We start from the raw sequence: 15,356 nt of genomic DNA, 5'->3' as shown, positions 1-15,356 counted from the left end.
TATTATATTGCATAATGAATAAAAAAAAAGAGATAACTTTAAGCTAAGACTGCAAGTTAATAATTATTGCGCTAGTTTTTTACAAAGACATTTTATTTTACTTTTTCACATTTTTTTAAACAATAATTAGTTTTATAGCCTGATCGCGATATTTGAGTCTTCATGTAACAGTCCCCAGACGACACATAATAATTAGTCAGTTTTGTCTCATTATTACTAGTTGTTATTCCCTTGGTTGAAAGAAACAAGAATATAAAGAGTTGTAAGGAATATGAATAACATAGAAGATGATAATAGAGGTGACGTTGCTCTACCAAGTAGAAGATATCTAGAAATTTTACATCCATCGATCTTACTTTTTTGTCTGTTCATTTTAATTTTAAAACAAGGGATTTTTTCTAAAATATATGAGCTTAGTGCTTTGCATGAATTTATTTTACTTTTCTGCATAAAATCAATTATTGGTGACCGGATATATTACTCTATCGGTTATCTTGATAATCACACAGGCTTTTGCTATGTATTAACTATTTTTTTTTGTTTCATCTCAATTAATATTAGTATATTTCATACGTCTATAATTATTTTGCATATATGCTTTTGTATATTTATATATTTCTTTAGGGATCTTTAGGGCTTTTGCACACTTTCAGATTCACCCTCCAGCCATAAAAATGCTACACTATTATACTAAGATTGGTGATACAATAGGCAGAGAGAGGAAGATTCACAGTACAATCTTCAGGCAGTACATTCCTTATGCTGATCTACTGGACTTATGAGGTGGACTGTGTGTACTATTTTTGTGTCGGATCATAGAAAATTAAGGTAAATTGAGTGAACTGTTTGACTTTTGCCGTAGCTGTACTTTGTTGTTCATTTATTCATTTTAAATTGTTCTTCAAACGAATATCCTTTTAATGAATTACTTTGGCAACCATGTGGCAAACTAGAAAAGAAATAGAAAAAAAAAATACTTTTTATATGATCGTTCCTGTAATTTATTCTAATCAGTAAATGCAAACTTAGAAAGATACTAGAGAAGGGACTTCTCCTATGAATGGAGTGCGATAAGTCTATAATTCTCACTCCTATATATCCCTTATGGACCAATGTAGTTCTTACATTTTATTTATGGGTATATTATTTTAGCAATAACTTTGTCATTATGTATAATTTTTTTTTAATATATACATTTATATATATATATAATATATTCAGCATGTTTTATAATTTTATATATCCGCACTCACTTATATACACAAATAAATCATAACTTTATGACCACTCACCTAATATTGAGTAGATCCCCATTTTGCCAACAAAACAGCCCTGACCCGTCGAGGCATGGACTCCATTAGACCTCTGAAGGTATACTGTGATGTCTGGCAAATGGCCATCAATAGCAGATTCTTTAAGTCCTGTAAATTGCAAGATAGGACCTCCACGGATCAGACTTGATTTTCTGGTACATCTCACAGAATTTCCACTGGACTGAGATCTGGAAACTTTGGAATCAACCTCGTTGTGTTGCTCAAAACATTCTTGAACCATTTTCGTAGTGAGGCAGGGCACATCACCCTGCTGAAAGAGGACAATTCCATCAGAGAATATGGTTTCTATTAAGTAGTTGGTCAGCAACAATGTTTATGTAGGTGGTACATGTCAAGTAACATCCACATAAATGGCAGGACCCAAGGTTTCCCAGCAGAACATCACCCAATGCCTCACATATCCTCCGCCAGCTTGTCTTCTTCTCATACTGCACCCTGGTGTCATATTTTCCCCAGGTAAGTGAATCACACCCGGCTACCCATATGATGTAAACGAAAATGTGATTCATCAGACCAGGCCACCTTCTTCCATTACTTAGTGGTCCAAAGGTGCCCTTTTGTAGGAGGTATTGGCTGTGGACAGCATGGGCAGCCTGACCAGTCCGTGGCTATGCAGCCTCATTCACAGCAAACTGTGAATGCCCATTTTTTTCTGCTTTCCGCACTTCAACTTCCACACCTCACATCTGCAAACTTCATCCACCACTCACCTCTGCACCACCCCCCATTCACAGATCACCTTGGCTGCCCCTGTCCACAACTCACCTCTGCACCTCCATCCACAGCTCACCTCTGCACCCCTGCTCACAGCTCAACACACCTGTCCATAGTTTATATTTTGCACCCACCCATTCACAGTTCCCCTCTGCACCTCCCCCTTCCAACAGCTCACCTCTGCTCTGTTGCCCCCCCCCCTCCACCCTTCTCGATTCACAGGTCTCTGCACCCCTATCCACTGCTTACCTTTGCACCTTTTATCCACAGCTCATCTCTGCACCCTGCTCACAGATTAGCTCAGCACACCTGTCCATAATTTACATTTGCACACACCCGTTCACGGTTCCCCTCTGCGCCCCCCTCAACTCAACTCTGTACCCTCCCATAAACAGCTCGCCTCTGCTCTACCCCCCTTTCCCCATCCACAGCTCATCTCTGCACCCCCCCATTCATAGCTTATCTTTGCAGCTTTCATCCACATCTCACCTCTACAACACTCATCCACAACAAACTTCTGCATCCCCATCCACAGCTCACATCTGCACCCCCAACCAGAGCTCACATCTGCACCACATGCACAGCTCACATCTGCACACCCATCCACAGCTCACATCTGCACCCCTATCCACAGCTCATCTGTGCAACCCCCATTTGCAGCTCACCTCTTCAGTCCTCATTCACAGCTCACTACTGTATCCCCATCCACAGCTTACCTCTACCCCCTTTCACATTTTACTTCTGCACCCGCCCACCCCCATCCACAGCTTATCCCAATCCACAACCCTCACCTCTGCACAACTCTCCCCTCCACAGCTCTCAGCTCAGCACAAAGGCCCCCTCCCTAGCCCTCACCTCTACACAACCTGGCCTCCCACAGCTCCCACTTTGCACCCCCCCCCCCCCCCATGCACAGCTATCACCTCTGCAAAATTCCTTCCTCCTCAGCTCTCATTTTGCACAACCTGCCCCCTCTACAGTTCTCAACTCTGCACACATCTCCCCACCCCATCTATCACCTCTGCACAGCCCCCTAGCCACAGAATTCAACCCTACACAACCTGCCCCTTTTCTACAGCTCTCACCTCTGCACAACACCCCCCAAGCCACAGCTCTCACCTCTGGACAACACCCCCCCCCCCCAATCTACAGCTCTCACCTCTGGACAACACCCCCCCATCCACAGCTCTCACCTCTGGACAACACCCCCCAATCCACAGCTCTCACCTCTGGACAACACACCCCAATCCACAGCTCTCACCTCTGGACAACACCCCCCCCCCCCAAATCTACAGCTCTCACCTCTGGACAACACCCCCCCATCCACAGCTCTCACCTCTGGACAACACCCCCCCTAATCCACAGCTCTTACCTCTGGACAACACCCCCCAATCCACAGCTCTCACCTCTGAACAACACCCCCCAATCCACAGCTCTCACCTCTGGACAACACCCCCCCAATCCACAGCTCTCACCTCTGGACAACACCCCCCAATCCATAGCTCTCACCTCTGGACAACACCCCCCCAATCCACAGCTCTCACCTCTGGACAACACCCCCCAATACACAGCTCTTACCTCTGGACAACTCCCCCCCAATACACAGCTCTCACCTCTGGACAACACTCCCCCAATCCACAGCTCTCACCTCTGGACAACACCCCCCCAATCCACAGCTCTCACCTCTGGACAATACCCCCCAATCCACAGCTCTCACCTCTGAACAACACCCCCCAATCCACAGCTCTCACCTCTGGACAACACCCCCCCAATCCACAGCTCTCACCTCTGGACAACACCCCCCAATCCACAGCTCTCATCTCTGGACAACACCCCCCCCCCAATCCACAGCTCTCACCTCTGGACAACACCCCCCAATCCACAGCTCTTACCTCTGGACAACACCCCCCCCCCCCCAATCCACAGCTCTCACCTCTGCTCAATTTCCATCCTCTTCCCCATAGCTGTATCTTTGCACAGCCGGCCCCCCACAGCACAGCTCTCACCTCTGCACAAACACCATACAGCAGCTGCAGTCAGCACCACTCTTATGCCACGTACACATGACAGGACTTTTCAATGGACTAGGTCCGATGGTTTCGGCAGAGGTCCGTCAGACTTTCTGAACAAAACGAACTTGGCCACACACGACTGGACTAAGTACATTTGAAAGTCCATTAGTTTTGAATGTGATGACGTAAACGGGACTAAACAAGGAGGTTCAATAGCCAGTAGCCAATAGCTGCCCTTGCGTCGTATTTGGTCCGTCGGACTAGAGATGAAGGGATTTCCCGATTTTTAGTCCGTCGAATAGATTCAAAACATGTTTTATTTCTAGGTCCTTCGGACTTTTGGGGAAAAAAAGTCCGCTGCAGCCCACACACGATTGAATTGTCCGACGGATTCCGGTCCGCCGGACCAAGTCTGTCGGAAAGTCCAGTCGTGTATACGCAGCATTAGGGCTCATGTGCATGAGATGTTTATAAATGCCAGTGCTACAGCAGCACTGAAAACGCCAGTTTTTTCTCAGTTTTTTACATTAGCATTCTTGCGTGTTTTCCCACATTTTTCTGCATTTTTTGGCATTAGCGTTTTTGGGCGTTTTTCAATTAACCACCTAAGGACCGAGCCTCTTTTTGAGATGTGTTGTTTACAAGTTAAAAACTGTTTTGTTTTGTTTTTTAGCTAGAAAATTACTTAGAACCCTCAAACATTATACTTTTTTTTTCTAACACCCTAGAGAATAAAATGGCGGTTGTTGTGATACTTTCTGTCACACTGTATTTGCACAGAGGTCTTACAAGCCCACTTTTTTTTTGGAAAAAATACACTTTTTCGAATTAAAAAGTAAGACAACAGTAGAGTTAGCCCAATTTGTTTTTATATTGTGAAAGATAATGTCCCGCCGAGTAAATTGATACCCAACATGTCACTCTTCAAAATTGCGCCCGAATGGCAACAAACATTTGCCCTTAAAAATCTCCATAGGTGACGTTTAAAAAATTCTACAGGTTGCATGTTTTAAGTTACAGAGAAAGTCTAGAGAAAGTCTGTAAACACACGATCAGAATTCCGTCCAGAAAAAGACCGATGAGAGCTTTTCATCGGAAAATACGACCGTGTGCGTGCTCCATCGGAATTTAGCTGTCCGGATTTCCTCCAGCCAAAAATTGAGAGCATGTTCTCAATTTTCCCGACGGAAAAACTTTCTATAGGAAATTCCGATTGTGTGTATGCAATTCCGACACGCAAAAAATCACGCATGCTTAGATTCAACTACGAGACGGAAGCTATTGGCTACTGGCTATTGAACTTCCTTTTTCTAGTCCCATCGTACGTGTTGTACATCACCGCGTTCTAAATGATCGGAATTTGTTGTGACCGTGATGTAGGAATTCCATCGGGAAAGCCATCAGAGCTTTTTCTGATGAGAATTCCGATCGTGTGTACGCAGCATAGGGCTAGAATGATTGCTCTCGCTCTACCGATCGCGGTGATACTTCACGTGCGTGGTTTAAACACAGTTTTTATCTGCGGGCGCTAACAGCAGCTGTAAAAATGTCCTGTGTGCATGAGCCATAATGGGTAGAGTCGGACTGTTTTTCTTCAATACAGTGCAGCCTGTTTGCTGCTTTACCTGGGCAGCCCTGCCTGTGAAAACTGTGGCAGAAAGCCAAGGAGGAGTTTCAGAGCCCTTCCCTCAGCTTTTTACTACAGGTCTGACATGCAGCAGACCGAGGCAGAAGCTGCCTGCCAAAGCACCACAGCAATTTAAAGGGTTACTAAACCCTGGACCCTGCATTCACTATATTTGGTCTCCCACAGTACACAGAACATGGAAATGCAATTATTTTAGTAACTATAACCTGAAAAATACCTTTTTTCATCAGCAGTTTATAGCAGTTTCGTGACTTCTATCAGTGTCTGGTTAAAGCTTGTAGGAGGAGTTTTCATTCTACTCTGATTGTCCTATGAGGTTGCATGACCCCTGACTTTCTGTCTGGACAGTGCTAATTGGCCTGTGCTGATCACACACACCCCCCCCCCCCCCAAAAAAAAAAATCTCTCTAGCAATACACACCAAACTGAGCATGTGCCAAGTGTCCCCAAGGCTCTGTTCTATCAAGAGGGGAGGATCAGAGAAGACAGGATCAGACAGCCTTTTACACAATGCAGATGATTAACCCCACAGTAAGTATAACAAGCATACTTTTCTGCATATACAGACTGATTTTACTGCTGTGGGTTCAGTAACACTTGAAGAACAAATGCTCACAGCTGTAGCTAGACATGTGCACTTTTTTGTTCTGAATTTGTTTTTTTATAATTCAGAAATCTTAGAATTTCCAAATGTTTCAATTTCAGAAATTTCCGAATTTTCCGAATTTGCAAAATTTCAGAAAATTCGAAAATTCATAAATTGAACAATTTTGGAAATTCAGAAATTAGAAAATTCGGAAATTTGAAATTCGGAGATTTGTAAATTCTGAATTCAAAAATTCGTAATTTGTAAATTTGAAAATTCGGAAATTTGAAAATCCGAATGATCAGATGTCCGTATATTCGAATTTCCAAATTTTCTAATTTCCGAAAAAAGCAAAAAAAAAACGAATGAAACGAAAACTAACACATTTTTTGTCAGTGCACATGTCTAGTTGCAGCGACAGGACCTGGGCACCCTCCAAGAGATGTGGGGCATGTGCCCTGAGTGCCCGGCACTAGCAATGCCTCTACCTATACTATGCATTTTTTAAACTGTCATAAGGCATATACTCAGCGATGGATTGTTCTATAACTGCATCCTGACCGCCTCCCACCGATATACATCAGGAGAAAGGCACGTACAGGCAAAATCACGTACCAGTATGTTGCCCTTTAAGAGGCGGCGGGGGCCCACGGACTCGATCGCCGCGGGGATACCTACGATCACCTCACGGAGAGGAAGAACGGGGAGATGCCGTTGTAAACAGCATCTCCCCGTTCTGCCTAGCAACAAGTGACACTGAACTCTGCTCCCTGTGATTGGAGCAGAGATCAGTGATCTGTAAAACATAGCCACGCCCCCCCACAGTTAGCAACACACCCCTAGGATACACTTAACCCCTACACTGCCACCTAGTGGTTAACCCCTTCACTGCCAGTGTCATTTACACAGGAATCAGTGCATTTGTATAGCACTGATTGCTGTATAAATGACAATGGTCCCAAAAATGTGGCAAAAATGTCCGATGTGTCCGCCATAATGTCACAGTCACAATAAAAATTGCTGATAGCCGCCATTTAAAAAAATAAATAAAATATTAATAAAAATGCCATAAAACTATCCCCTATTTTGTAAATGCTATAACTTTTGCACAAACCAATCAATAATCGCTTATTGTGATTTTTTTTACCACAAATATGTAGAAGAATACGTATCGGCCTAAACTGAGGAAATCTTTTTTTTTTTTATATATTTTTGGGGGATATTTATTATAGCAAAAAGTAAAAAATAATGCGTTTTTTTCAAAATTGTCGCTCTTTTTTTGTTTATAGCCCAAAAAATAAAAAACGCAGAGGTGATCAAATACCACCAAAAGAAATCTCTATTTATGGGAAAAAAAGGACGTCAATTTTGTTTGGGTACAATGCCACACAACTGCGCAATTATCAGTTAAAGCGACACAGTGCCGAATCGCAAAAATGCTCTGGTCAGGAAGGGGGTAAATTCTTTCGGGGCTGAAGTGGTTAATAAAGCAAATTTAGAAACTTTCTTAACAATTGAAATGTATACTCCCCAGTACACTTCTTTTTTTTATTTCAAATAGTTTTTACTTTTAAAGCCAAACTTCAGCTCAGCTCCTGTGCTACCCCTCCCCCAAATCATTCCCCATTGTAATTTGAAAAAAGTGCAACATACATATTTTAGTTCAAAAAGGATCCTTTTTTCACTACTCTAGCACTGGCTCTGGGCAGTCTACAGTTCTACATACAGTGCATCCGAAAAATTATTCACAGCGCTTCACTTTTTACACATTTTGTTATGTTACAGTCTTATTCCAAAATTGATTAAATTCATTATTTTCCTCAAAATTCTACAAACTATACCCTGCAATGACAACGTGAAAGGAATTTGTTTGAAATCGTTGCAAATTTATTAAAAATAATAAACAAAAAAAATCCCATGTACATAAGTATTCACAGCCTTTGCTCAATACTTTGGTAAAGCACCTTTGGCACCAATTACAGCCTCAAGTCTTTGAGTATGATGCTACAAGCTTGGCACACTTATTTTTGGGCAGTTTCTCCCATTCTTATTTGCAGGACCTCTCAGGCTCCATCAGGTTGGATGGGGAACGTCGGTGCACAGCCATTTTCAGATCTCTCCAGAAATGTTCAATCGGGTTCAAGTCTGGGCTTTGGCTGGGCCACTCAAGGACATTCAGAGTTGTCCTGTAGCCACCCCTTTGTTATCTTGGCTGTGTGCTTAGGGTTGTTCTCCTGTTGGAAGATGAACCTTAGCCCCAGTCTGTGATCCAGCTCGCTCTGGAGCAGGTTTTCATCAAGAATGTCTCTGTACATTGCTGCATTCATCTTTCCCTCATTCCTGATAGTCTCCCAGTTCCTGACACTTAAAAACATCCCCACAGCATGATACTGCCACCACCGTGCTTCACTGTAGGGATGGTATTGGCCAGATGACATAGGCATTCACAGCCTATTGCACCTCAAAGCTCAAAACACACATGTTCATACACGCACATGAACTTTAATGGCATCCTAGTCTTAGTCCGTAGGGTTCAATATTGAGTTGGACCACCCTTGGCAGCTATAACAGCTTCAACTCTTCTGGGAAGGCTGTCCACAAGGTTTAGGAGTGTGTCTATGGGAATGTTTGACCATTCTTCCAGAACTGCATTCGTGAGGTCAGGCACTGATGTTCGATGAGGAGGCCTGGCTTCCATTCTCCACTCTAATTCATCCCAAAGGTGTTCTATCGGGTTGAGGTTAGGACTCTGTGCAGTTCCTCCACCCCAAACTTGCTCATCCATGTCTTTATGGACCTTGCTTTGTGCACTGGTCCAAATAATTTGGTGGAGGGGGGATTATGGTGTGGGGTTGTTTTTCAGGGGTTGGGCTTGGCCCCTTAGTTCCAGTGAAGGGAACTCTTAAGGTGTCAGCATACCAAGACATTTTGGACAATTTCATGCTCCCTACTTTGTGGGAACAGTTTGGGGATGGCCCCTTCCTGTTCCAACACGACTACACACCAGTGCACAAAACAAGGCCCATAAAGACATGGACTGAGCAAGGGTGGTGGAAAATTAACTTCAAGTGCAAAAATTCATATTATAATAATAACTAAAACATATATAATTAGGTGCAACAATCTAAAAAAACTAAAATTTCAAAGTGCTATAATGGTGTGAACCTCCCAACTAAAAAGTTGTTGCACTTGAAGTTAATTTGTTTTGCAATTATCTGCTAAAAAAATGTAAGTCTAATTCTCATTTTGATCTCATACATGTGAAATCACATATGACTGGAATTATTGCACCTGAAGTTAATCTGTATGGCAAATATCTATAGGAGGGGTTTCCACCAGCCCTGCTAAGTTTCGTCCTTTATGTATTATATGTGACCTAACATGTCACAGAGACAGTATTGTGTTAATATTGAAGTTTATGGAGATTTCCATACATTAGAGGGTCCCACCATCATTGCTAAGCTATTTATTAGTAAGTTAGCGCTGCACTTTTTTTTGTGGTGTGGGAACACATAACAGTGCTTAGCGGCAGGCCTTTTACTGAAACTTTTTTCAGTAGTTTATTGTAAATAGTAGTCTGGTGATTACGTATTATACTAAAGATCGGCATGTGGCATTATAAACATTGATGGATTTCAGTTGTGTCCCACCAGGCGAGCCCCCCCCCCCCCCCCCCCCGTCCCTGTGGAAATGTGCCTGTCTGCTAAGTTCAGCTCCCCATCCTTGAACTCAGTGCACTGATGGGAACTTATTGGCAGCACTCATGGGCACTGATTGGCAGCACTGATGGGCACTGATAGTCGCAACTGATTGGCAGCACTAATGGCCACTGATATGCGGCACTGGTTGGAAGCACTGATTGGCAGCACTGATAGTCTGCACTGATTGGCACTATTTGGCAGCACTGATTGGCAGCACCGATGGGTACTGCTTGGTGGCACTGATTGATTGCACTGATTGCAACTATTTGGCAGCATTGATTGGCACTGATAGGCATGGGCTACACACTCTCTTGCAGAATTTCACAGCAGATCTTGGGAGACAGACGGAATGCCGCTACACTAACATGCACAGTGGGATTAGCCCAGCACACCCTGTGCGCACGCCTATGCCAGGTGATGAGCGATGCCTAGTTTCTTCCAGACATGATGCTTGCCATTCAGGCCAAAAATGTCAATCTTTGTTTTATCAGTCCAGAGAATTTTTTTTCTCATGGTCTGAGAGTTCTTCAGGTTCCTTTTCGCAAACTCCAGGTGGGCTGTCATGTGCCTTTTACAGAGGAGTGGCTTCTGTCTGGCCACTCTACCATACAGGCCTGATTAGTGGAGTGCTGCAGAGATGGTTGTTCTTCTGGAATGTTCTCTCTCCACAGAGAAACTCTGGAGCTCTGTCAGAGTGACCATCCAGTTCTTGTTCACCTCCCTGACTAAGGCCCTTTTCCCCCCATTCGCTTAGTTTGGAAGAGTCCTGGTGGTTCCAAACGTCTTTAATTTACAGATGATGGCGGCCACTGTGCTCATTTGGGCCTTCAATGCTGCAGACATTTTTTTTCTGTACCCTCCCCCAGATCTATACCTTGATACAATCCTGTCTCAGGGGTCTACAGACAATTCCTTTGACTTTATGGCTTAGTTTGACATGCACTGTTAACTGTGGGACCTTATATAGACAGGTGTGTGCCTTTCCATATCATGTCCAATCAACTGAAGTTACCACTCTGGATACTTTCAGGGTGCTCTGTATAACAGCGCTGACCTTGTGAATGTACATTTTACAGTACGAGGGATTTCATTGAGAGTCCAGGCATGATCATTTCCCCAACAGGCATTTGTCTGTGACAGCCTGGGCTCAGAGGAAGTGGCTGAATAGTGCTGGCCATCATTCAACTTTGAAGAGGACCAGCCACCAGCAGAGGATGAAGGGGGGCAGCACTGGAGTTTTGAGAGAATGATTCGATATTTTTGAAAAACTTTGCTTGATACACGGTGGCAAGGGACAAAATAGGAGGTAAAGTCCTAAAGGTGAAATTTGTCTTTAAAGTATAACCAAAGCAAAACTTTTTTTCAGTTTTTAGATAGAGTGGAGAGGAATTAGGACCCCGTCAGGTCTTTTTTGCTGTCTGTGCCTCTGTCAGGGATATTCACCCTCTCTAATTGTCCTGTTTACCGTTATCACCAATAGTGAAAATAAAATAAAACCCCAGATTGGGTTGTCCTCAAAACAGTTATGGAATGGGTATTTATTAATAAGGACGCTAGTTCTGGTGACAACCAGGGATTCCCTCACCTTAGAAGTATTTTCTCTCACTGTCTGTTGTGGCTATGAGACAGGAAGTGAAAGGGAAATCTGCCCAATGGGACACAAAGGGCAAAAATAAGCCTTAGCCCTTGTACACACGGTCGGAGATTCCCGACAACCAAATCCGTCGGATTTTGTCCGACGGATCTTGTCTGAAACTGTTGCATACACACGGTCGGACAAAGTTGTCGGAAAATCCGATCTTTCAGAACGTGATGACGTAATTTCGTTATGACGGGACTACGTTCAGGCTAGTAGCCAATAGCTTTGATGTAGGAATTTGATCTGAGCATGCGTGGCACTTTGTCTGATCAGAATTCTCTACACATGATCGGAGTATGTCAGATCGAAGCATTTTGTCGGAAAATATTCCCAGCAAGTTGGAAAATTTGGTCCGACGGATATTCCGACGGAAACAGTCCGATGCATACCACACACAGTCGGAATATCCGACAAAACGCTCCGATCGGACACATTCCGTCGGAATCTCTGACCGTGTGTACAAGGGCTTACAGGGGTTATAACCTTCTCTTATTCTATCCAACATGAAAAAAAAAAAAGTTTTGCCTTTAGTTCTACTTTAAGTCCTATTTATCTTATGATCTCCAGGTGATGATCAAGACGAATCAAACGGCGGTCAGGGAATTTCTCCTCATGGGATTCGGAGACCTTCATGAACTCAAAGTCCTAATCTTTGTCCTCCTTCTGGTCTTTTACATCATGGCTCTAACAGCAAACTCCCTTGTGGTCATCTTGGTTATTGTCAGCAAGAACCTTCATTCTCCTATGTACATCTTTCTGTCCCAGCTGTCCTTGTCTGAGATCCTCTTCACCAGCAATATTCAGCCCGTTATGTTATGGTTGTCAATGGTAGGTGGTGGAAAAATACCCATTACCAGATGTCTTTTAAATTTCTGTCTGATAGCGGTATGTGGAATTACTCAATGTCTGCTTTTAATCGCCTTATCATTTGACCGATATGTGGCGGTTTGTAAGCCATTGCATTATACTCTCATTATGACTTCTAGACTTCAACTTCAGATTGTCACCTTGTGTTGGTCAATGGGATTTACACTGTCATTTGTACTGTATGCTTTTTTGGATAGGTTAGAATTCTGTGGTCCACATATCATCAATCATTTCTACTGTGACGTCCCTCCTGTTTTAGAACTTTCATGTTCCGATATTTCTTCTGCTAAGCTGGTCACTTCCATGTTGTCGATTCCTCTTGTTGTGTGTCCATTTATGTTTATCGTTGGCACCTATGTTTTCATCTTCAACACCATCCTGAAGATGACATCTTCCATCAGGAGACAGAAGGCCTTCTCTACTTGTAGCTCACACTTAATTGTAGCTTGCCTTTACTTTGGAAGCTTGGGATCTGTGTATATTTTTTCTCCAAAAAGCAGTACCTCCAATTCAAACAAGTACCTGTCTTTGGTATATGTCTTTGTGACTCCAATTTTCAACCCTCTGATCTACAGCTTGAGAAACCAGGATATTAGAGGGGCCATTGTGAAATATATTCACATTTTAGGTTAATGATGAATGAAATAAAGATTCTTCAAACGATTGTATTAAGAAAATGCCAACATAAAGGACCAGTCCATTGATTTTCAGTTTCTGATAGAGTGTTAAACTCCCCTGACAGTTTCTTCTATCTTTTGACCATGCCATCGGTGATGGTGATGGTGAGATATCTGCTTGGAGTTCCAAGGCACACCCTCTGTGGCCAGTATGAGGGGCTACCACTATCCATGCTGGATTATTTTTGTTTTACATTTTAGAGAATAAAACAGAAGGAGCTGGAACATTCGAAGGTGGGCATGGGCACCCAAAACACTCAGGTGGGCAGAGGTCTGGAATAGTGGTGAACTGCACTTTCCTGGATTCGGCTCGAGCAGGGTTCAGCAAACTTTAAAGAAGTTTGGACGCCAAACCTGAACCCCACTGAAATCAATGTAAGCCAAACCTGTCAAACAAAAACAGCCCATTTTCTGGGCTAATAAGCAAGAGTTATCAAAAATAGTATGGTGGGGTGGGCACTGCCCTGGGGAATATGTAAAATGCAAAAAAGCTTTTTTTTTATTTATTTCCATTCGGCCAGGAGATGTGATTTTTTGAAATGCTTAAAGTAAAAATGTCCAATTAACCACTTGCCGCTCGCCCACTGTCAAATGACGGAGGGACGGTTCGGCTCTCTCGTTCTGGGTGGACGTCATATGGCAGCGCACACGAACGGTCGCTTCCACGCGCCTGCGGGGGCACGCAGCACGTGCTGTGTTGCTAGGACATGGCATGACACCAATCTCTGTAAAGTGCTGCTGATGCAGCTATTTAACCATGTGATCGGCTGTGTCCAATCACAGCGGGTCACATGTAAGTACAGGAAGTGCCGGTAATCGTCTCTCATCGCCTCACACTGACAGAGTGTGTGGCGAGCAGAGCCGATCAGTGGCATCGCCTCAAAGGGGAGAACAGGGCATATAATCAGGGCACTGATCATCAGTGCCCTGATTACAGTAAAGCCCCAAAAGTGCTAGCAGTCAATGCCCATGAGTGCCACCAATCAGTGCCCATGAGTGACCATGAGTGACACAAATCAGTGCCCATCAGTGACACAAATCAGTGCCCATTACTTGCGTCAGTCAGTGCTGCCTTTTAGTGCCCATCAGTGCCTGCTCAGCAGTGCTGCCCATCAATTCCCATCAGTGCTGCCCATCAGTGCCGCCCATTAGTGCCCATCAGTGATGTACACAATTTAGGCTGGGTTCACAGCTATGTGAATTGGATGCAGGTTTCCAAGCATCCAATTTGCATAGTAGGAGATTGTGACCGGCTCTCTATGGAGCCGGTTTACATATGTCCGCCGCAGCTCTGGTGTGAATTTGCACAGGGGTCTTGTGCATCTTTTGGTCCATTTCAGGCCAAATTCAGCCCAATAATTCGGACCTGAAACGTTGAACAGGGATGTACTGGACCCCTGCTGCGAGCCGCATACGGAATAGCGTGAACCCAGCTTTTAAACAGTATCATTTTTTTTTTCTATGTACCGGGTAAGTGTCACGTTTGCTGTAGGTTGGTTTTGAGTTACTGACATTACTGTATGCAGTCAGTTCATTGTTAATTAAAAAACATTGCAAGATAAGCTAATTGGAGTGCAATTGATATTTTTTCCTATTTTAAATGGAAGCATGATTACTACAAAGCAATGCATTTGGATCTTGGATTGCTGACCCCTGCACTCTGTGTGAAATTCACTCCTGTGTGCTGCATCCCTTGCATTATGAACTCCTGACCCCTGCACCCCTTGTGAAATGCAGTGCCAAGGTCAATAAAAAGCACAGGGGGAACATGCCAAACTGCACCCTCCCTACAAAAACACTGAGCACTAACCTGCATGCTTACCCCTAAGCATAAATACCCCATGCTCCTAGTACAAATCTGCACCCCTGCTTAATTACTGCCTCTCAGCACAAATCTTTGCCCCCCTCTATCCCCCAACTTAGATGCCACCACCAAAAAAAATAAACCCCTCCTAGCACAAATCCTCTACACCTAAAATTTCTCCTCCCGGTACACAGCTTCTCACAACCCCAACTTCAAATCCCCCCTCCCCAGCAAAAATTCTCACCAAATCCCTCCTCCTAGCACAAATCTTCTCCCCCCATCCACCCTCCTAACACAAATCCCCCTAAATCACTCTTAACACCCTCCCCAATTTTCCCCTCATAAAATAATACTTACCCCTTGCTGCCCCACAA

At 43.8% G+C, this 15,356-nt stretch overlaps 1 protein-coding gene across 1 annotated transcript; it reads left to right on the top strand.

The window, feature by feature from the left end:
- The first annotated feature begins 298 nt into the window (after positions 1 to 298).
- Positions 299 to 14,368, top strand: LOC143961429 (olfactory receptor 5P52-like). Its single transcript, XM_077470720.1, has 2 exons — positions 299 to 828; positions 12,202 to 14,368. The coding sequence occupies exon 2, from the start codon at positions 12,205 to 12,207 to the stop codon at positions 13,132 to 13,134; it is 930 nt and encodes a 309-aa protein (XP_077326846.1). The 5' UTR covers positions 299 to 828; positions 12,202 to 12,204; the 3' UTR covers positions 13,135 to 14,368.
- Positions 14,369 to 15,356: the final 988 nt, after the last annotated feature.

This window comes from Lithobates pipiens, unplaced genomic scaffold, assembly GCF_037356315.1.
Source record: "Lithobates pipiens isolate NorthernLeopardFrog02 unplaced genomic scaffold, aLitPip1_a1.2 Scaffold_8, whole genome shotgun sequence".
Lineage (NCBI taxonomy): Eukaryota > Metazoa > Chordata > Amphibia > Anura > Ranidae > Lithobates > Lithobates pipiens.
The sequence above is the reverse complement of the archived record's forward strand: the minus strand, read 5'-3'. Positions and strand labels throughout refer to the sequence as shown.